Genomic DNA, 22,106 nt, shown 5'->3' on the forward strand with positions numbered 1-22,106 from the left:
CAGAGTGCTGTCCAGCACTTTCTTTTTATTTCAGATATCCAGCATCTGCTGTATCTTTTGCATGAACCCTTTAATTGTTTAGACATGGCAACAACAGACAGCATACTGTAGTTAAAGTACCTTTATGGTAAACCTTCATTGTTCACTATAAGGCTTTCCACTCATACTCACTGTGCTGGTTGATGAGCATGCGGATAGAGATTCAGCTCAAATAGAATCGGTCTAAAAAGTATTGCACATTCTGATTAGTTATGGGATCCACCCCAAATCCCTTTTTATACTCTATGACTCCCTGGGCCATAGTTGGGACGACATCATTGTGTCGATTTCAAATGCTCAGTGTATCCAAGAAGCTAAAACACAAAGTATTAATCAATCATCAATGATAATTTATATCAATTAAAATAACTCCACTTAACTGGTGTGAATAATTAAGACAAGAAGTCAAAATGTCTCGGTACTATGTTAATTGGGATATAATATATCACTAGCTGGGTTCCCAAGGCATTCCACATGGTGAGTCAAGAAATTAGCAGTAAAATAGCCAAGCAAGGTATAGGTCAGTGGAATAACTGAACCCAGCCAGGGATGGAAGGAGAACGATTAAGGTGAAGGCAGCAGGATGCACATAGGAAAAAGAGAGAAGAGGCTTAAGAATAGGGAGGGCCGGGAAGGAGTGATGGGCGAGGGTGGAAGAAGGGATGGGGGGATGGAGGGACTGGTGGGCAGAAGGAGGAGAAGAGAATTTTGATTTTTTTAAAAAAACATTTCACTTACTCTGACAAAACTCTGTAATTATCAGGGCTTTTACCCAAAAACTCCAGAATTTCGGGAGACTTTGCACATACCTAAGCAGACAAAAAAAGGGATGAAATGCATTGTAATTTCATCTAAATACACAAAAAAATCAGATTTAATATGCCAATGAAATTTTAGTAATTCCTGCTCAGAATACCGCTCCTTGATAGTTATACAGCAGTGTCCAATTTCCAGTCCCTTTTTCAGATCAGAAGTAGAACGTAAGTATAATTATTTTCATTAGCTCATTCATCCAATTGTTCATCTAATTGTCGAAAAGATGGTGTGAACAGGGCAGTTAAGAGGATATGGGACTGCACTCAACGTACTGGATAAATAGTTCTGTAAATAGCTTTTATTTCCAGAATTTTTGAACTGAATGTAAATTCCCAAACTGCCATGATGGGGTCTGAATTCAAAATTTCTTGGTTATTAGTTCAGCTCTGTGCCTTACTAGTGGCATCTCTAGTTAGGCCAGCATTTATTGCCCTTGTTCAGAGGACATTTAAGAGTCAATCACATTGCTTGTGGGTCTGGAGTCCCATGTAGATAAGGTAAGGACGGCAGATTTCCTTCCATTAGTGAGCCAGATGGGTTTTTACAACAATCAACAGTGGTTTCATGGTCATCATTGGACTTTTAATTCCAGATTTTTATTGAATTCAAATTCCATCATCTACCATGGCAGGAGTCGAACCCGGGTCCCCAGTGACAATACCACTACGCCAGCATCTCCCCCCAGTTATTGGCTATGCAGTTATTAGTACCATATTCAGGTCAAAAAACAGTGCTGAATCAAATATTTGTTTTCTACAAAAGATCGTCTTTCCCCATCTGAACGTGATCTCATCCTTATACATCACTCAGGACTTGTTTTATTTTTGGAGATGATTTGCCATTAAAGCTCAGCAAAGATGAAGAACAAATATCATAGAAAGTCAGTTGCTGGCAGCATTAAAAACCTTTCCACCAATAATGCTGGGAAGCAATGAAGAACAAATTTGCTGTAAGTATCCCATATTACAGCAAACAACTGTCTAAGAAAAATAAGCCCCCTCCCCAAACCGCCTACTCTCCTCGGGGTGCCAACTACTGCAGTTCCATTCATATCAGTCATGTAAGCCTCAGCAATAAGGCTTAAGATTTTCTATCTGCCTACAGAAAATTGCTCAGAATCATGCTTCACCAGTCTATATATGGGCAGGAATATTGAAATTAAATGCAAATTAAGGAACCACATCCAGCAGCGTATTTTCATCCATTTGCGTCACCACTATACGCTGGCACATTAGTCCCAGGCACCTTCCATAACAAAGATTGCAGGGATGTTTGGCCAAACCATTTGGCCAAATTGCTGGTGTTCATGCTACACATGCCTCCTTTTTTTTATTCATTCATGGATTCAGGCGTCGTTGCCTAGGCCTGCATTTTTATTACTCATCCTGAGATGCCCATTGAGAATGTGGCAGTGAGCTGCCTTCTTGAACCGCTGCAGTCCACGTGGTGTAGGTACATCCACAGTGCTTTTAGGGAAGGAGTTCCAGGATTTTGACCCAGTGACAGTGAAAGAACGGCCAATATATTTCCAAGTCAGGATGGAATGTGGCTTTGAGGGGAACTTACAGGTGGTGGTTTTCCCATGTGTCTGCTGCCCTTGTCCTTCGAGATAGTAGAGGTCATGTCTTTCAAGGGGATGGATTGCACAAGCTAAAAGGTCAAGGCAATTTTATAAAAACTTTGTGAAGATTACCCACATCTCAACAAAGCAGCAGACCACCAAGCAGAAATCCTCCCACATTTCAGCTGGACTATCGGACAACAGTCAAAATTCATATGGTCACAAGGCCAGAAAAAAATAAAATCCTGGGTCAGAGGTACAGATCTAGTGCACAGAAGCCTAGTATCTCCAAGAAATAGGACAGGAAGATATAAAATTCAAGTGCAATGTTGGGAGGTTATTTGACAGAGGAGGGGCATCAAATCTATGCCCAATGTTATCCTTAGTCATGCTCCAAATAAAAACATTTTCCAGCATGGTCAAATTGATTGTAGTCAGGAGAGGTTGTCATGTCTGATAATAGCTGCAGGTTAGGGAGTGGACAGAAACCAATTGCAGTACCTCTGACAACATTATGCTCACATTAGCTATCTCAATACACTCTGGTAATTGAACCTGGAGTATCCTGTTCTGTTTATGTTAAGCCATTGGTGCGGTTCAAAGAACAGTAACAATTTTCATTGATATAGTATTCTAACATGGCAAAACACCCCCAGGCACTTCAGAGGAGCGGTTGTCAAACAAAATTTGACTCCGACTAGTTATTAGGACAGGTGCCAAGAGCTTGGCCAAAGAGATAGATTTTAAGGAGTGTCCAAAAGAAGTGCAAGGTAGAGAGGTTTAGGGATGGAGTTTCACAGCTTGGGGCCTGGAAAGCTGAAGGTACAGCCACCGTGATCCAAACAGTGGGATGCAGAAGAAGCCAGATTTGGAGAACTGCTAAATTCTCAGGAGAATGTAGAAGATTATAGAGATGGAGAATTGCTAGTTCTACAAATAATTTTCTGCATTCCAGGAATGAAAACTCCAAATGGTAATGCTGTCTGAGGCAGATTTTGGGCAGTAGGATAGGGTGCATGTGGTTCTGTTGTTGTCACTCTCAACAGGTTGATAGCGAATGCCAAATCCATGGCATAAAACAGAAATCTGGTTTAAACACTGTTCCAATGTTTCACAGGACTGACAGCCAACCCTTTCCACTAAAGCTGGAGATATACTGCTGGACATTCTCAACAACACTGACTTGCATGACATTATTTGTGTAAAGGCATCATTTCATCAGTAATAAGAGCAGAGAGCCAAGTTACACATTGCTGTAGAGGGCCAGCAGAGCACACGGCGTTATCTAGGAGCCTGTGGTCAGTTTTTCTTCCTCTTCCACTTCCGAAAGTATTGGTTTCTTGCTGGAGTATGGCACCATTGTCATGATAATAGTTGATTGTTGTAGTGGACTCCAGTATTAGGTACTATATGGTACTCTGTACTAGATAGGGGGTCACCTGACCTGGGGGTTTACAGGTCAGATAGCACATGTTGGAGCCTGTCTTGATAGAATTCCATTAGTGCAGATACATATGTTTGTGTTAGGAAAATGTGTTATCAATAAAGTTAGCTCAGCTACAATGTTGACAGCCTGTGTGCATCATTGAAACAAAAAAACAAGACATGGTATCAGAAGCAAACTAAACACAACAATGGATGTTCTGAAATCACTGACAGAGCTCAGTTTGGAGGGAAATCTCGCCAAAAGCTAAAGGGGGTTCTGACAGCGATTTGAGCTGCACCTCACAGCGATGGGCAGTGATAAATAAAGACCCGCAGGTACAGACTTCCATCTTTCTTCACTTGGCAGGGGAAGCAGCCCTAGAAGTTGATAATACATTCACGTTTGAAAGTGATGAGAAATGAAATGACCTAAAAGAAATAATGGAAAAATTCGAAGCCTTCGGCAACTCTAAGAAAACCATCACATATGAAAGATACCGATTTTTTACGTGCATGCAAGGCAGTGACAACATTAGTCATACATAACTGATCTGAGAAAACGAGCTAAATCGTGTGAATTTGGAGAGCTTGAAGAATCACTCATCCAAGATAGAATAATTTGAGAGATCGCAAATAACACTCTAAGAGAACGGCTTTTGAGAGAAGTTGATCTCATGCTGGATAAAGCAATAAATATCTGCAGAGTGGCAGAGACAACGAAATGTCAGACTAAAGAGATGACAGAAGATGATAAGCTGCACATGGTCAAGCAGTTAGATGCAGTTAAACAGAAACATCCCCGAGAAAGAACAAATAGACAGTCTGAATGTAAAAAGCATAAAACAGTTATTAAAATGTTTAAACGCAGCTGATGTAGAACACTGCATTTACCACATAGTTGTTCAGCCTACGAAAAGCTGAGTAAGAACTGTGATAAACTAAATCACTTCGTTAAGATGCGTAAATTGAAGAAAGAGCACACGGTTGACACAGACACTGAAACAGAACTTTGTTGGTGCAGTAACAACAAATTCCAAAGAAGATGAATGGAAGGTTGATTTAAAAATTGCCAACATGTTTGTGAATTTCAAGCTTGACACAGGTGCACAAGTAAATGTCATTCCCATAAGCCTGTATTGTAAGAAAAGCAAAGAAAAACAGCTAACTAAAACAAAAGTGAAGCTGTCCACTTATGCAGGTGAAAAAAATGTTGTAGAAGGCAAGTGCACATTTAAAGTGAACTATAAAAATCTCTAGAACTTCCATTCATAGTGGTGCAAACTGATGCAAAACACATTCTTAGAGTCAAGGCTTGTGAAAATCTGAAGCTAATCAAGAGAATAATGATTGTCGCTACTGATGACACCCTGAGTGAGTCTAAAGATATGTTCCAGGGGATTGATTGCCTAAAAGGAGAACACACTATTATGACATGGCAGATGATGTGTGCCAGGCGGATCAAATTCACGAGGGAAACTTGATCACATGGTCACAACTGTTTTGCAAATTTTATTTTATTTCGAGACGCATGCCCTGAATTCAGAAGTAATAAGACTTCGGGAACTTCAGAGGTGTTTAGAAATCTAAATTAAACATTTGTTAACAAAAGAAAAGATTATAAGCACATACATAGGTCTACAAATTACTACTATAACAACTCCTAAAAAGCCTTTCAACCTGGCTCGCAGTTACACCTCCGTTAAGGCAATAGTTAAAAAAAAGAGATTTAAACAGACCCAGGCAAAGCAACACAATACCCTGGATAGGAGAATTCAAGGTGAGTTTTCACGGCTTCGGTTCCTAAGATAGCAACTTGATGCACAGAGGATGGAGGTTTTTCACACTTGTTTAGATCTTAGAATGCCTTCTCTTCTAACACATAGCCTCATCTCCTTTATATATGTTTCTCCCTTTTTAATGCAAATTCCATTGTTCTGACATGTCTTTGGAACTTTATCTTTCTCATAATATAAATCTTTTCATAATGCTCATGTTATCAATAAGCTTTCAAGAAAAATAAACACGCTGTTTGGCTTAGCTTCTTCTGGTTAGGTGTAACATCTTACCATCTCTTTGAAATTCAAACTAACCTGATTTGTTTAAAATTGCAAAATTTCCTTGCACCTCACATTCTAAAACTTCAGCCATGTTTGAGTATTTGTCATTTCAAACCCACCTTTTTGTTTGATGAGTCAAAGCCTCCAGACCAGCTGTCTCCAATTTAATTAAACTCCCCACATACACACAGAGAAACTATCCAAACCCCACTATTAACCCACTTTTACAATAAGTCACAATAACATTATGAAAATTACTATATTTTCATGACACCCCTCTCCTTATGGGAAAATGAACCGTCATAATTTAAAAAGACAGTTTCATTTTCTTAACCCGTCTTACACTAGCTCCTATAATTATCTATTTACTTGCACGATTACATTACCAGATGCCTGCATTAACATAACAATATATATATACAAATCCTTCGTATCAACAGAGATCATTCCAGTCCAGTGTCCAAGTTTTTAAATGTCCAATTTTCCCTTTGAGCTTCAAACTCCTGACAATGTATCTGCATTTAGATTTTCTCATCCAGCCACATGTATAATCTGTAGATTAAATGGTTGCAGTAATAAACTTCATCTGAACAACCTTGCACTTCTGTCTCGAAATTTGTCCTGAAACTTTAAAAGGATTGTGATCTGCATAAACAATTGTTTCTGATGAATTGTTTGCAACATAAATCTCAAAATGCTGCAATACTAACACCAGACCCAGAATCCGCTTTTCGACTATTGAATATATTCTCTGTTGTACATTCAACTGCCCAGAAAAATATCATATCGGTTTCTCAATTCCAGTTTCACATCTTGTAACAGTATGACCCAATGCCTATATCACTTAGCATAATTGGGTACTGCAAAAACTGGTGTCGTAGTCAATACAGTTTTCAAACAGTCAAATGCCTTCTAACACTCCTGTGTCAATTGAAATTTCTTGTTCTTTTTTAATAGTTCAGTCAATGGAGCAAACACACTGCTAAAATTTGGTACAAGTGTCAAAGTGTCCAGAAAATTTCTGGTAAAACCCACTCATGCCCAGAAATCTCAAAACTTCTTGTTGTGTTGCATGCACAGGGAAATCCACGATAGCCTTGACTTTCACACCTCTTGGAGGCATCTTACCATGTCCAATGTTATGGCCTAATATGTAACTTGCACTTTTGCAAATTCACTTTTAGCCAAGTACATCACCAAATTAGCTCCATGTAGTCAACTAAATAATTCTTCCAGATGATGTAAATGCTCATCCCATATTTGACTGAAATCTATCAAGTCATCAATATAAGCAGCACAATTGCTCAGTTCTGCAATTACTTTGTTTGTCAGTCTTTGCAGGTGCATTTTTTATACCAAATAGCATGACTGTAAACTGATATTGTCCATCTGGCATCACAAAAGCCATTACCTCCTTTGCTCTCTCCACTAACGGTACTTGCCAATACCCTCTCAGCAAGTCAATCTTTAGGATAAACTTTGATTGTCCACTTTCTCAATGCAGTCTTCCAACCATTGTTTAGGATATGAATCCGCTCTTCTCTCTGCATTCACCTTTTGATCATTCACACACAGGGCAGGATTTTCCACACCCGCCCGCCACTACCATGATCTTCCAGTTTTTCTGCAAGTCAATGGACTTCTGGCTGGGGCACCTCCTCACCCGCAGCAGGTCCCACCCGTGATAGGGCTGGAAAATCCCGGCCACAGTCTTTGTGTTCCATCAGCTTTTGGTACCATCGTGATAGGCGAACTCCAGTTACTGCAACTAGACTCAATGATGTTATTTTGAAATATTGATTCAATATTTTTACGTCCTGTGGGCAGGGGCACATCTGGCCCAATTGGGCATAAAATAGTGTGCGATGACATTGGGCAAGTGTCCTGATGCCATTGTGCACTCAAGCGGTATTTCAGTCAGTGGGCGTGCATGAGAGTCGGCAACATACCCGCTAACAATTAAGATGCCTATTAAGGCCAGTAATTTATTAATCAAAGAGAGATTTTTCACTGCCCATCCAACGTTACGGTTGGCGGGCGGGCGAATTGGCCAGGCGGCCTTTGCATTTTTCAGGAAACCTCATCCACTGGCGGGATGGGATTTCTGACATTCATTTGTCCTCCCCAGCTTATTCCCAGCTTTGTGTGACTGTAATAACTTGTCCAAATCACTTTGACACTTGTCTGGTAGGTAACTCAATATTATGTTTAAATTTTCAAGTTTCGTTTCCCCCCCCCCCCCCCAACAATTATCCAATTTGATTAGAGGAAAATCAATTTCACAACCCTTCACTTCTACCTTTCTCCTTATCTATCACCACTAACACCTCTTTTTGGTCCTCTTCCCTGTCAAAGTACTTTTTAAACATATTTACAAGACACACCCTCTGCTTCTTTTTTCTATCTGGAGTATTTATTATATAATTTACTTCACTCAGTTTCTTTTCAATCTTGTAAGGCCCATGAAACCTTGCCTTTAACAAGTCATCCACAGAACTAGCATTTCTTCCCCAGCAACAAAACTATGAGCTGTAGCTTTCCTGTCTGCCTTCACTTTCATCACTTGCTGTGATATCTTTAAATGTTCCCTAGCCAACTCACATGCTCTGTCCAATCTTTCCCTGAAATTTGAAACATAATCCAGGAGAGTAGTTTCTGAATTTTCACCCACCAATTTCTCATGAATCAATTTCAGTGGTCCTCTTACCTCATGACCATAGAATAATTCAAAAAGACTAAATACAGACAGTGCATTAGCAACATCTCCAATAGCAAATAACAAGAATAGAGTTCCCCTATCCCAATCCTGTGGTTATTCCTGACTATATACCGTCATCATAGTTCTTAAGGTTTGATGTCATCTTTCCAACGCCCCTTGTGATTCAGAATGATAAGCTGTTGACTTAAACTGTTTTATCCCCAAACTATTCATTACTTCCTTAAACATCTGTGAAATGAAATTTGAACTCTAATCTGATTGTGTTTCTTTTGGTAAACCATATCCTGTAAAAAAAATTTAGTCAACTCTTCCAGAATTCTCTTTGCTGTAATATTTCTCAAAGGTATCGCTTCAGGAATCTCGTAGACACATCCATTATTGTCAGTAAGTACTGATTTCACTTTTAGTCTTAGGAAGGGTCCTGCACAATCAATCATGGCCCTAGTAAAAGGTTCTTCAAATGATAGAATTGGAATTAAAGGTCACTGCTTGTGGTTTACCTATCATCTGACATGTGTGACATGTTCTACACAATTTGACTACATCTCTATGCAATCCAGCCAATTGTTTTTTTTTTTGCCTATGTGTCTTTCTAATTTCTAAATGTCCTCCCATTGGAATTTCATTAGCTATTCTTAGGACCTCATTTCTATATCCAAATGGTACTATAATCTGAAGCATTTCCCTCTAGCTTTCATCTGCTGAAACATGATACGGCCACCACTTTCCCTTTTACACGTTACCCATAAGATAATAACATTCTGAAATACATTCTGCCTCTATTTTCGAGTAAGCTGTTGATATAACTGTTTTATTTGTGAACCCTTTTTCTGTAACTCTACCAACTGTCGTGAGCTAAATACCTCAGCTGTATTATCCTCCATTCTTCCTGAACAATCATATCAAAAACAGTGTCAGCTAATTGGACTTTCACACCTTCTCCTTACCTTTCAACATCACCTTTCAACTATAAGCCTCTGATCTTGTTATCACACAATTTAGATACAATCCAGGATGCTATCTCTGCAACATTTCTGTTGAAAACACCTCTACAGACAGCCCAGCTACCATAGGCATCACCCACAACTGTGACCCAGCTATATCATTACCTAAAATAAATTGAACCCCTACAATGGTCAATTTTTCCACTATTCCAACAATTGCCTCACCTGTTTTCCACGTACTCTTTAAATTTACCTCCCACAATGGAATAGGTTTAGAATCTCCATGAACCCCACTTATTATCACCTGTTCCTGCAATACTCCCTCTGAACAACAAATATCACTATTTCACAACATTAAGGAATGACTAGCTCCTGTGTCTCTTAAAATTTTAAGATCTTTACCTATTCCACCCTGTACGCATGGAAAGACTTCCCTTCACACACAAAATCTTTAAACATTTCTGCAACCTGCTCCTCAGAACTCACTTGGGTAATTGTGAACACATTCCTATTTCTTTACCTATCACTGATTCTTCCTGTTTTACCTGTGCACAAACCACTGTTTTTTCCTGTGCCTGTACCTCAGAACCCACAGTACTTTTACTTCCAGAACTTTTCTGCATCCCAATAATCCCAACAGATTTCCCCTCTAATTTTCAACACACTGACTTCATGTGCCCAACTTTATTACAATGAAAACACTTCAAGTTCTGAGTGTCAATTCTACCCTCAGCGCTTTCCTTTTTAGTCTGAGAAGAAACTTCATGGGAATTTTCACCCAGTCCTCCTCTTCCCTGACTACCCAACTTCCTTTCACCTGCCCACTTTCTATCCTTCTCTGATTTAAAAGGGTGATGAAAGGAAGTTTTAGATCTATGAACTAACTCATAATCAGCAGCTATCTCTACTGCTTATCTTACTGTTTTTACCCTCTGTTCCTCCATATAAGTTCTCATTACTGAAGGAATTGAATCTTTAAGTTCTTCCAAAAGTATTACTTCTCTATGTTGTCTCTATCTTTAATGCCCATATCTACTGGTCAAAATGACTTTGTTTTAATCTCTCAAACTCAACATAAGTTTGGAAAGAAAGAGTAACTCTTTCTCTCCACAGATGCTGTCATACCTGCTGTCATAATTGCTGAGTTTTTCCAGCAATTTTTGTTTTTGTTTCAGATTTCCAGCATCCACAGTATTTTGTTTTTACCAATATAGGTTTGCCCAGGCAGTTTTCTTACATTCCTAAATTTCTGCCTGTATGTTCCAGGAACCAATTCATATGCGCCCAAAATAAACTTTTTTTTTTACCACATCATAGTCCACCGACATGTCTTCTGATAGTGAAGCATAATCCTCATGTGCTCTACCCACCAACTTAGATTTTAACAACAAAGCCAGTTTTCCTGTGTCCATTTCATCTGTTTAGCTCTCTACTCAAACAAAATAAAGAACGCCTCCACATCTATTTCCTCAAACTTCGGAAGAGCTTGCACAAATTTAAACATCTCCCCACTAGGTTTTAGCTGAAAGAGTTTCTCATCATCAGGACTTTCCTCAGCATCTGATGTTGCCTTTTAAAAATCCAGCATCTTAAGACGGTACTCTCTGTCTCTTTCCTTCATTCTCTCTTTCTTTTCTAACTTCACCATCTCAAACTACTGTTCCTGTCTTTTTTCTTTCTCCTGCCTTTCCATCAGTTCCCTTTGGTATGCCCTTTCTTTTTCCTTTTTATTCTTTCTTTCTTTCTTTCTTTTCCTTCACTGTAATAAATCATTTAAAATCAATATTTGCTCGCCACGGTATACCTGAAGTGTTCATCTCAGATAACAGTCTACAATTCTCAGGCACTGAGTTTCGCAAATTTACACAGGACTGGAATTTTGCCACACTACATCAAGTCGCAAATATCCACAATCCAACGAATGATGGAACGTACTGTGCAGACCTTAAAACAAATGTTCAAGGCAGCAAAGGTGGATTGAAGAGACCCTTACCTGGCTTTGCTGGATTTCAAGAATATTCCATTAGAGGGCATTAGATCGTCTCCAGCACAGCTCCTGATGGGGAGAAGGCTAAGAACTAAGCATCCATCTGTGCCTCAACTGTTATTTCCACAGCCAGTCAGCTACAGTGCGCAGGACCTGCTCAAACTGAGACCCAGAAGCAGAAGCAGTATTTTGATCGAGGCGCCTGAACTGGACATGGGAGAGCCAGTGAGGATTCAGCATAAAGGGGTCTGGAATCCTGCTGTTGTCACAGCAATCACAGGAGAACCAGGGTCTTATATAGTGCAGACTCCAAACGAACAACAGTACAGGAGAAACCAGAAATTCTTATGGAAAACAAACGAAATGCAACCCTGCTGTGAACCAGAAAGTGTAGCTGAAGATCAAAAACCAGAATGCACCAGTGAAGCAACAGATAACCAGACAAAACCTGAGAGCCCTGATAAGTATCCAAGGGGCGATAGTGACACAGAGCTGGAGAAGGCCGCTTGTCCTCCAAAATCACCTCTGTCACCATTCAGAACATCAGTGGAAGAATTGTGAATAAACCACAAAGATACAAAGATGAGTAAAAGGCAAAACAGACTGATCAAAACAGAGTGAGAAAGAATAGATAAGATACTTTGTGTACTTGAGTTGTATAAAAGTTTTTTTTAAAAAACAAAGGGAAATGTCATGATAATACTTGTTTGTGGTAGGAGACTTCAATATTAGAGACAATACAGTACTCTGTACTACATAGGGGGTCACCTGACCTGGGGGTTTGAAGGTCAGATAGCACATGTTTGAGCCTGTCTTGATAGAATTCAGTTAGGGCAGAGATATGTGTTTTTGTTAGGAAAATGTGTTATCAATAAAGTTAGCTCAGCTACAATGTCAACGGCCTGTGTGCATCATTGAAACAAAAAACAAGACAACCATCAGCATATCTGTTGCCCAGGGGTCATCCTTTATGTGCAGGTCCAAACTAGGAGCATTAGCAGGTCAGAAGAAATCACAACAAACCTGCTCATGCTCCTGTTTTCTTGCACACTTTATGGCAGAAATCACTGGATTGCAATCTAGAGCATGAAGCCAGGCTGACTTTGCAATGCTGCATTTAATTGTAATGCCCCATTAACTAACTTAGCCCCAGATTCACTCCCAGTTTGTGCTTTCTAGTTTATATGGCATAGTACTATATGGCACAGTGCTTTTAATCAGCAGGCAACTCAGGAAGCTTCATTTAATTACTGCTAATTGAGAGGTGTGATTGAACATTCAGAATTTGCAACCCGTGGAAATCAGTTAGGTGCCTGCTATGGCTCTGGTTTTAAAAACATTAAAACAAGCTTAAAAGTAGTTTGACCTCTGATAGCAAAAATGAGGAAAGCTCAATTCTGGGAGATAAACTGGTTTAGATACAGGTCCATGTCAACAATTTTCTGCTGTAAATTCCAAAAGTATGGTAAATTAGTAATGTTGGGGAGTGGGGTTGGGGGTGGGGGGTAGAAAGGAGAGAGAGAGAAAGAGAGAGAGAGGTGGACTCTCTTCAACCTAAACAACTCACAATAGTCCATTATTAGTAACAAAAACAGAATTACCTGGAAAAACTCAGCAGGTCTGGCAGCATCGGCGGAGAAGAAAAGAGTTGACGTTTCGAGTCCTCATGACCCTTCGACAGAACTTGCGTTCGAGTCCAAGAAAGAGTTGAAATATAAACTGGTTTAAGGTGTGTGAAATATAAACCAGTTTATATTTCAACTCTTTCTTGGACTCGAACGCAAGTTCTGTCGAAGGGTCATGAGGACTCGAAACGTCAACTCTTTTCTTCTCCGCCGATGCTGCCAGACCTGCTGAGTTTTTCCAGGTAATTCTGTTTTTGTTTTGGATTTCCAGCATCCGCAGTTTTTTTGTTTTTAAGTCCATTATTAGTGTCAACCTTGGCTGAGTGATAGCACTCATCTCAGTCAGAAGACCTATTCCAGAGACTTGAGCACAAATCAATGGCTAACACCCCAATCCAGTACTAAGGAAGTACCACACTGTCAAAATTTCAATTATTCAAATTGTTAGGGGAAAAACAGTAAGAATTTATTGAAAGGGAATTACTTAAAAACCCAGACAGTCACTGCCATCAAGTACATTAACAGTTAAAGGTTACCAGATGAACTTTGCACACCCTTAGGACCTGCAATCACCAGAAAGGTCCTGGGAGCCAGATTGGAGACAGAGAAAAAAACAAGATATATTAAGTGTGCTCTTCAATGGACAAGGAAAGGACAGCTGGTACCAGCTCAAATAGGGTGACAAGGCTCCAGCTGGTTGAAAGGGGTTGTATGTACCTGGAACCAGAGATATCTGTTTAATGTAAACCTATATGCTGATGAGATTGGAATTTGAACAATGTCCTCATGCGTGACCAGTAATGTATAAATATGCTTAATGCTTGTAATTTAGCAGAGTGCTATCTCAGGCTGCTTTGAGGTGGTTCTCTCCTTGTAATTGCTCGAATAAACTATCATAACCTGTACCTGAGCCTCCTGTGGTTCGTTTGTCATAGATACCACAACAAAATCAAATGTGTACCAAAGAGGGAAGATAGATCTCAGTCTGTTACAAATGATCCCATGGCTCTACTCAAATAAGAGCTGTGGAATTTTCCTGGTGTTTAGACCAAAATTTATCCCTCAACATCACCAAAAATGAATTGGTTTGATCCCAGGGGAAGTGAATGAACACTCAAAATATAGGGGAATTCTTGGGGAGGGCTACACGTCGAGTGGAATGGGGAGTGTTCTGTTGAGATTTTCGGATTGAAAGTACAAAACACGAACGTGTAAATACGATAGTAAAGATTTTAAGGATAACTGTTTTAAATGGCATATTTCTGTTTCAAACCTTTCCATTGAATTTAAATGCATTTTTTAAAATGGAAGTATGGACAGACAACATGGCACCTCCTGGTATTTACTTAAACCTAGTCAGACTCATATTTCTAGAGCTGGTTATGAAGAGTCATTAAAAATGCAAAGACCCCTCCAGAGAGAGCAACTGAATTCTAAAAGGTGTAAAACCCTTTTACTTCTGAGGGAAAATGAGACAGGAAGGGACTTTAAAGGACCTCAATATAATTAACTTCCTTACCTGGTGGAACAATGCTTCATCAAAATTAACAAAGCAGCCATTTTAAGTTTTGGAACTGTATAAACTCTGTTGGAGAACAGCCATTTTGTGGGCAAAACCCCAGGTAGACCTCTGAGAAACAACTTAAGAAGGGGTTCTTGGCCAAGGAAGGATAAACAGGAAGGTATTAAGAAATCAGCTGCTGTTCTGCCAAAAAGGAGTCCAGGCAATACACAAGTGCTGTAACCACAGTATTAGTGAGGAATAGCAAACATTCTCTCTTCCCCCAAAAACCTGGTGAGTCCATCTGAAAAAGGCAGATACCAACTGGTCAACTGCAGAAGCCATCACAGCTGCTAAAGTGAACCTCAAGTTTCAACCCCTTCACTTTGGAAAGAAAGAACTCAAGCAATGTGCCCGCAATGAAATCTCAGGGAGACTGGTTTTAAATCGCAGCTTTAAACATCTTTTTATTTTTATCTGTTTTTAATCTTTGTTTCTGTATTTTAGTTAATAACTTTATCACTTGTATCCAAGTAACTTACATTAGTAGATTTTGTAAAAACAAAGTTACCTTTATCTTGTTTAAGACTAAAGCTTGTCTGCTGGGTTATTTCTAAATGGAACCACTCTAATTAAAAAGGGGCTAGATACACACACACACACACACACGCACGCACGCACGCACACACACACACACACACTCTCTCTCTCTCAGTTCACGGTCCATTTTAAGAAAACACTTTTGACGTGGTTATGACAATAAGTGATTACAAAATATAGTGTTAAGTTAGTAGCACTTGCTTTGTTTAACTCCTGTACAGTAAAAGATTTTTGTTTAAAATGTGAAATCTTGTGGCGTAGTTCTATCTGTTAATAACTGAAGTTCAAATTTCTTTTTACAAGTTACTATTCCCTAATGAGATTGTGACAAAATCACCAAGGCTCCTTTGATAGCACCTTCCAAACCCGCATCCTCAACCATCCAGAAGGACAGGGCAGCAGATGTATGGAAACACTACCACCTGCAAGTTACCCTCCAAGCCACATGCCATTTTGACTTGGCACGCTATCCCCATTCCTTCAATGTTGCTGGATCAAACTCCTGGAACTCACTTCCTAACATTATTGTAGGTGTACCTGTACCAGATGGACTGCAGCAGTTCAAGAAGTTGGCTTACCACCAACTTCTCAGGGCAATTAAGGACGAGTAACAAATGTTGGCCTTGCTACCAATGTCCACATCCCATGAAAGAATAAAGAAACAGCCTTCTGAACTTCCCTGACACCTTCAAAGATTTGTGTACATACACCAATTAATTTTGTCCAGGATTATTGTCTCTAAAAATTTTTATACCTCCAGAATTGGGCTGACTGGCTATAGTTTATCATGCCACTTCTTTTAGCTTTAAATAGAGGTCTAACATTTATAACGCCCCTGTCCCTGGAACAACCATATTGAAGGCAGGATAGACGATTGTGGCCTGAGCGCCTGCAATTTCTACCCTTATATCCTTCATTAAACTAAGATACATCCCATCCACAGCAGTGACTTTACTACTTTGATGGCTGCCAATCTTTTAAATACTTTCTTTTTACCTAATTTTACCCTATCCAATATTACTACTGTCTTCTCCTTTACTGTTACATTGGCAGTGAAGACAGATGAAAAGTGCCTCTGCCATGTCCTCCGCCTCCACAAGGTCTCCTTTTCATTCCTCAATTTCCGTAATGTTATAGCACAGCAGGTGGTAAATGTTGAGTTGTTCAAATCCCAGAGAGTAAATTGAAACAACTGCCACAACTATTTTACAATTTGTATTTATTTCGAGATGTGTACCTTGAACTCAGTAGTAATAAGACCAGTATTATAGTATTATGAGTATTATAGGTTTCTTACAAAATTAAATTAAACATTTATGAATAAAAAAATGATTTTAAGCACATGCATAGATTTACAAATTACTGCTATAATAACTCCTAGCTCCCCTAGTTAATCCAACTCCCAATTACACCTCCGTTAAAGCAACAGTAAAACACAGATTTTAAAAGACCCAGGCAATATAACATGATACCCTCAACAGTTGAATTCAAAGTGAGTTTTCTTCACTTCAGTTTGTGTAGACAGCAACTTGAGGCTTAGAGGCTGGAGGCTTTTCATACTTGTTAGATCTTAGGATTCCTTTCTCTTACATATAACCTCATCTCCTTCAGAGAAACACAGGTTTCTCCCTTTTTATTGTAAATCCCATTGTCTCAATATGTCTTTTCAACTCTACTTTTCTAATAATAAAAATCTTGCACAGTACCAATTTTATCAGTAAGCATTGGGAAGAATAAACACACTGTTTGGCTTCTTCTGGATAAGTGTAAAATTTCACCACCTCTTTTGAAATTCAAATTACTCTGGTTTATCTAAAAATACAATTTTTCCCTTTACACCTACATCTTGGTGCTTGTTCGAAAGTTCTGGTGATGAGGCATTCTGCCAAATGACTGACAGTCTGCTTCAGGGAACCATCTGACAGGATCCACCCTCTCCTTTTCTTGCAGGGTCTCTGGGACATTTTGTGCCAACTACTGCCTGATGGACTTGTGGTCAAAGGTGTTTCTCTGCATAAATTTTTCCCCAAGGGACAGGTGGTATGGCACAGTCCAACTACTTGGAGCGTTCCGTGGCGGTGTGGCCAGACCCATCCTTCGCAATACCGGGGGCAGGTAGAACCTCAGGAATAGTGACACTTGGTGCTTGCGTACCGAGGGTCTACGCACAGCTTGATGCAGCCACACACAAAGGTGGCCATCAGGACAAGGGTGATGTTGGACACATTTTTTCCCCTTTATCCAAGGTTTTCTACATGGTATCCCTGCGAACACGGTCCATTTTTGACCTCCAGATAAAACGGAAGACGGCTGGGGTGATCGTCACAACATAGGAGTAAGGAATGGGCTAGACCTTCGCCATGCACAGCAACACCGAGAGTGCCTCACACCTGATGACCAGGTTCTTTTATTTTTATTCATTCACAGGATGTGGGTTTCGCTGGCTGGACCAGCATTTATTGCCCATCCCTACTTGCACTTGAGAAGGTGGTGGTGAGCTGCCTTCTTGAACCGTTGCAGTCTATGTGGTGTAGGTACACCCACAGTGCTGTTAGGAAGAGAGTTCCAGGATTTTGACCCAATGACAATGAAGGAACAGCGATATATTTCCAAGTCAGTGACACTCCTACAATGGAGAGGGAGCATTGCTCCCACATGCCCAGTTTTCCTTTCACCAGAGCCACTCACTCCTTCCAGTTTCTAACGCATGCCCTGGTCCCTCCGAACCATATCCCCAGCACCTTTAGGCAGTCTGACCTGATGGTGAAGGGGACATAAGATCGGTCAGCCCAATTCCCAAAGAACATGCCCTCGCACTTGCCATCATTTACCTTGGCCCCTGAGGCCAATTTAAATGGGTCGCAGATGTTGTCAGATAGCAGATCTGAGCAGAAAACGGTGACATCGATCATGTACAGGGAGGCTTTGACCAGGGCACCTCCACTGCCTAGGATCGTCACTCCAGTTATGCCCGGACTCTTCCTCATGAACTTAGCAAAGGGTTCTATGCAACACATGAACAGGACAGGGGAGAAAGGGCAGCCCTGCTTGACTCCAGATTTAATTAGAAAGCTTTCTGATTCCCACCCATTTATTGAAACTGCGCTACAGATTTTCTCAGAGCAGATGGGTTCAATTGCAGATTCCCTCCCAAACCCCATTTTGGAGAGCAGATCTACCATGTGGGTGTGTGATACTCTGTCCAAGGCCTTCTCTTGGCCCAGGCTAATGAGGCATGTGTCCACATCCTTGTCCTGTGCAGAGACGATCATATCCCTGAGTAGCGTGAGGCTGTCAGAGATCTTCCTGCCGGGTACAGTGCAGGTCTGGTTAGGGTGGATTAGCAGCTCCAGAGCAGACTTTACCTAATTGGCAATGAGCTTGGATGGAATTTTATCGTCCACTTTCAATAGTGAAATGGTTCCCCAATTTCTAATTTCCTACCTTTCCCCCTTCCGCTTGTAGGTGAGGGTGATGATGCCTTTCCTCATGGATTTTGACATGCTGCCAGCCAGAAGCATACTCTCATATACTTCTAGCAGTTCTGGGCTGATCCAGTCCCGCAGAGCCAAATACATATCAGTCGGCAAACTGTCATTGCTCGAAGGGCTCAAGGGCTTTAGTCAGTTCATCCAGAGTTAGCAGTTTGTCCAGACTGTCCCGTGTACTCTCATCTAAGACCTCAGTGATAGGCAACAGGAAGGACAGGGAGGCTATGCTGTTTGTGGGCTTCACATCATACTGTTCAGCTTAAAAGGATTTGCTGATTTTCAAAGTGTCAAATGGTGATGAATTTACTAAGCCATCTTCTTCCTTCAGGCTGCTGATCACAGAGCTCTCTCTGTGTACCTTTTGGAAGAAGAAATGTGAACATGTCTCATCCTGTTCCACGGAACGGACTCTGGACCGGAAGATTATCTCAAAAACCTCCGAGGCAAAGAGCAAGGCTTGCCCGCTCTTCACCTCTTGAAGGTCCTTGACATTGATCCCCATCAACTGTAGCCGGAGCAGGTTTTGCATGTTTTTCTGGAGTCGGGATATTTCCCTCTGTTCCTTTCTAGCCTTCTGAACACCTCTGAGGATGACAAACTTCTTGGATGTTCTCCTTGATAGCTTCTCACCAGTATGACAGGGACCCAAAAGAGGGGTTTCACTGGTTCTCCAACCTTTGCAATTCCTCTCAAGTTCCTCAATATTCTCTGGGATCAGCAGTTGCATGTGCAGCTTCCATGTTCACTTTCAACCCTCTGGTCTTCCTGTAATTGACAGTCGGCCACTAGGAGGCAGTGGTCAGAGAAGAACACCAGCTTGATGTCAGTTGATCTAACTGTGAACGCTTGGGATGAAGTCTATCCTGGAATGGGAGGACCCACCTGGCTGTGACCAGGTGCATCTATGCTGTGCTCCATCTGCAGGGTTGCTGAAGACGTCATGCAGCTTGGCATCCTTTACTGTTTCCATCAGGAGTCTGGACGTGGTGTCCAGTCTGCTGCCGGCCCTGCTGGATTGTCCAGCTGCGTCGATGATACGGTTGAAGTCACCACCCAGAATGACCAGCCTGGAGGTCGCCAGCAGCAGTGGGAGCTGCTGATGGACTGCCAGCTGCTCGCCGTTTTGAGCCAGGGCATACACGTTAATTAACCAGAGTGGAGCATTCTTGTCCAATATGTCTGCTACAAGGAGGTGCCCGCCCATCACCTCCTTAACCTCGGAGATGGTGAAGTTGCCCCCCCCGCCGCAGCAAAATACTCAGGCCAGAGGAACCTGAGTCATTTCCTTCTGAGCAGATCGATGGCCCATGGGGGGCCATCATCGTGAGCATTGCCTATAGGAGCTGAGGTGCGGTATCACACACTCCTGCAGAAACAGGTCAACTTTGACTTTGGCAAGGTCATCCAGAGTTACAACACATCGCGTAGTAGATTTAATACTATGCGTGTTAATGGACACAATCTTTATCCCCATTTTTAAAGCATTTTGTTGCTTACCAGACCTGTCGTCTTTGACAATTCCAGTCCTTTGGTCTGCTCCTGCATATCCATTGTGTTCGCAAATTGTCTCAATTTTGCTGGGTTGAGGGAACCATCCTGAACAGCGCTGTTGGAGATGTTCTGCTCAGGTGGCATCAGGGGGTTCGTGCAAGGACTGAGGTTTCAATTGTTCTCTGCTGGAGAAGTCTCTCCAAACCATTCCCCCTCCGGAGCATTGCTGCTCCTGGCTTCCTGGAACTGGGATGCACTGAGCACTTCATTGCTCCCAGCTTCCTGGGGCTGGGGTGCACTGGCCTCTTCAAACTGAGGGTGAAGTTGGGATATTTTTGCCTCTTTGCTGTCTCCAATGCTCTGGAGCTCGAGTGTTTCCTCCTCCAGCTCCCTAGAACTTTGTCGCTTTTTCTGTAAGAGCCACCCTTGCCCTTCTTAATCCGAAGAGCAGCAGCCCCTGTCATCCGTGTCAGATGGGAGTCGCCTCTTGCCACTTGTCTGAGAAGTGGCTTAGTCCCTTCTTAGCCCCTTCTTTTTGGTCTTCTTCACCAGCTGCTACTCCCCCAGTTGATCACCTGCTGGTTCCTCCTCCATTGATTCACTCTGCTGAGGAGTGGGAAGATCAGGGGGGTGCGGTGTAGTTATTTGGCCATCTGCTGCCTCAATCTTTTCCTTCCTTTTGTCTCTCTCTGTGTCCTCCTTTGTCCCATTGTGCTTGCTGGAGGCCTTGGTAGGTGGAGGTTTGCAAGTCTCCTTGGCAGTAGTGACAGTTACGGTTTTGTCTGCTGCCCCTCCTTGGTTTTGGCCGCCTGTGCATAAGCGAGGCAGCGTTTGGGACAGGTCCTGTAGACGTGGCCTGCCTCACCACATATGTTGCAACAGCTAGTCTGTTTACAGTCTTTTGCCTGGTGCCCTTCATGCTTGCAACTCTTGCAGAGGATGGCGTTGCAGTTGGCTGCCACATGACCAGATTTGCTGCATGAGCCACAAACCTTGGGCTGCCCGGCATAGGTAAGGTACCCATGGTTTCCCCTGATAGGGAAGCTGGAGGGGGGTGGAGGATTGTTCCCTTACCATCCATCTTGAGTATCACCTTGACCTGCTGTTTGCTGGTTCAATTCCTGAAGGTGTCTTTAACCTCAGTGCAGTTCCCAACCATGTCAACGTACCTGGCAAGGAAGGTGAACACATCGACAACAGGAATGTGGGGGTTGTACAGGTGCACAGTCACCACAAGGTCCCTTTGCAGAGTAACAAGTGGCTCTGCCGTGAGTATTCTCATCTGTGGCTGGTCAGTCTTCTCCTTGAACACCTTCAGGAACTTGATGCAGGCAGCAACATTCTTGAAGGTCACCTTGATGTTTCCAGTGCTGGGGAAGTCCTGCAGGCAGTAGATCTCCACAGCTTTGAATCCACAGGATTCCAAAAGGATCCTCTTAATGAAGAAGGCATAGTCACTGGGTGTAACTCCTTCGCTGTCTTTCACTGCCACCCTAATGGTGTTATGTACCTCCTGGTTTGGGGCTTGACTGGTTGCAGTCATCGCTCTAAATTCCCAATGTTAGGCACTGAAGCCCCTTCAAGGAGAACTGACAATCACAGGAGAGATTCCAATACCAAAGGGCAAAATGGCCAAAGCGTTTGCTGAAACCCCCCATAAATGATACCTACAAAAACAACACTCACAGACAAGCAGAGCCAACCATGATCATGACCTCTCCTCTGCCACCATCGCAGCCTGCATTCCCTTTACCCCCCCAACAATGAACCCTTTACTCCACAGTGCTCTGGAATGCACTTTAGCGATCAAGATACTGGAGTGATGGGTGAATTTGCTCTCATTAGCGCCC

The 22,106-nt window shown here is 41.7% G+C and overlaps 1 protein-coding gene across 1 annotated transcript in view; it reads right to left on the reverse strand.

Annotated features, from left to right (window-relative positions):
• pdk4 (pyruvate dehydrogenase kinase, isozyme 4) overlaps nt 1-22,106 on the reverse strand; it is an 80,578-nt gene that overhangs the window by 40,465 nt on the left and 18,007 nt on the right. The window contains 3 exon segments of the mRNA XM_041183979.1: nt 172-353; nt 778-832; nt 835-848. Of these exon segments, the coding sequence (XP_041039913.1) occupies nt 172-353; nt 778-832; nt 835-848 (251 nt within the window).

Source organism: Carcharodon carcharias, chromosome 3 (genome assembly GCF_017639515.1).
Source record: "Carcharodon carcharias isolate sCarCar2 chromosome 3, sCarCar2.pri, whole genome shotgun sequence".
Taxonomy (NCBI): domain Eukaryota; kingdom Metazoa; phylum Chordata; class Chondrichthyes; order Lamniformes; family Lamnidae; genus Carcharodon; species Carcharodon carcharias.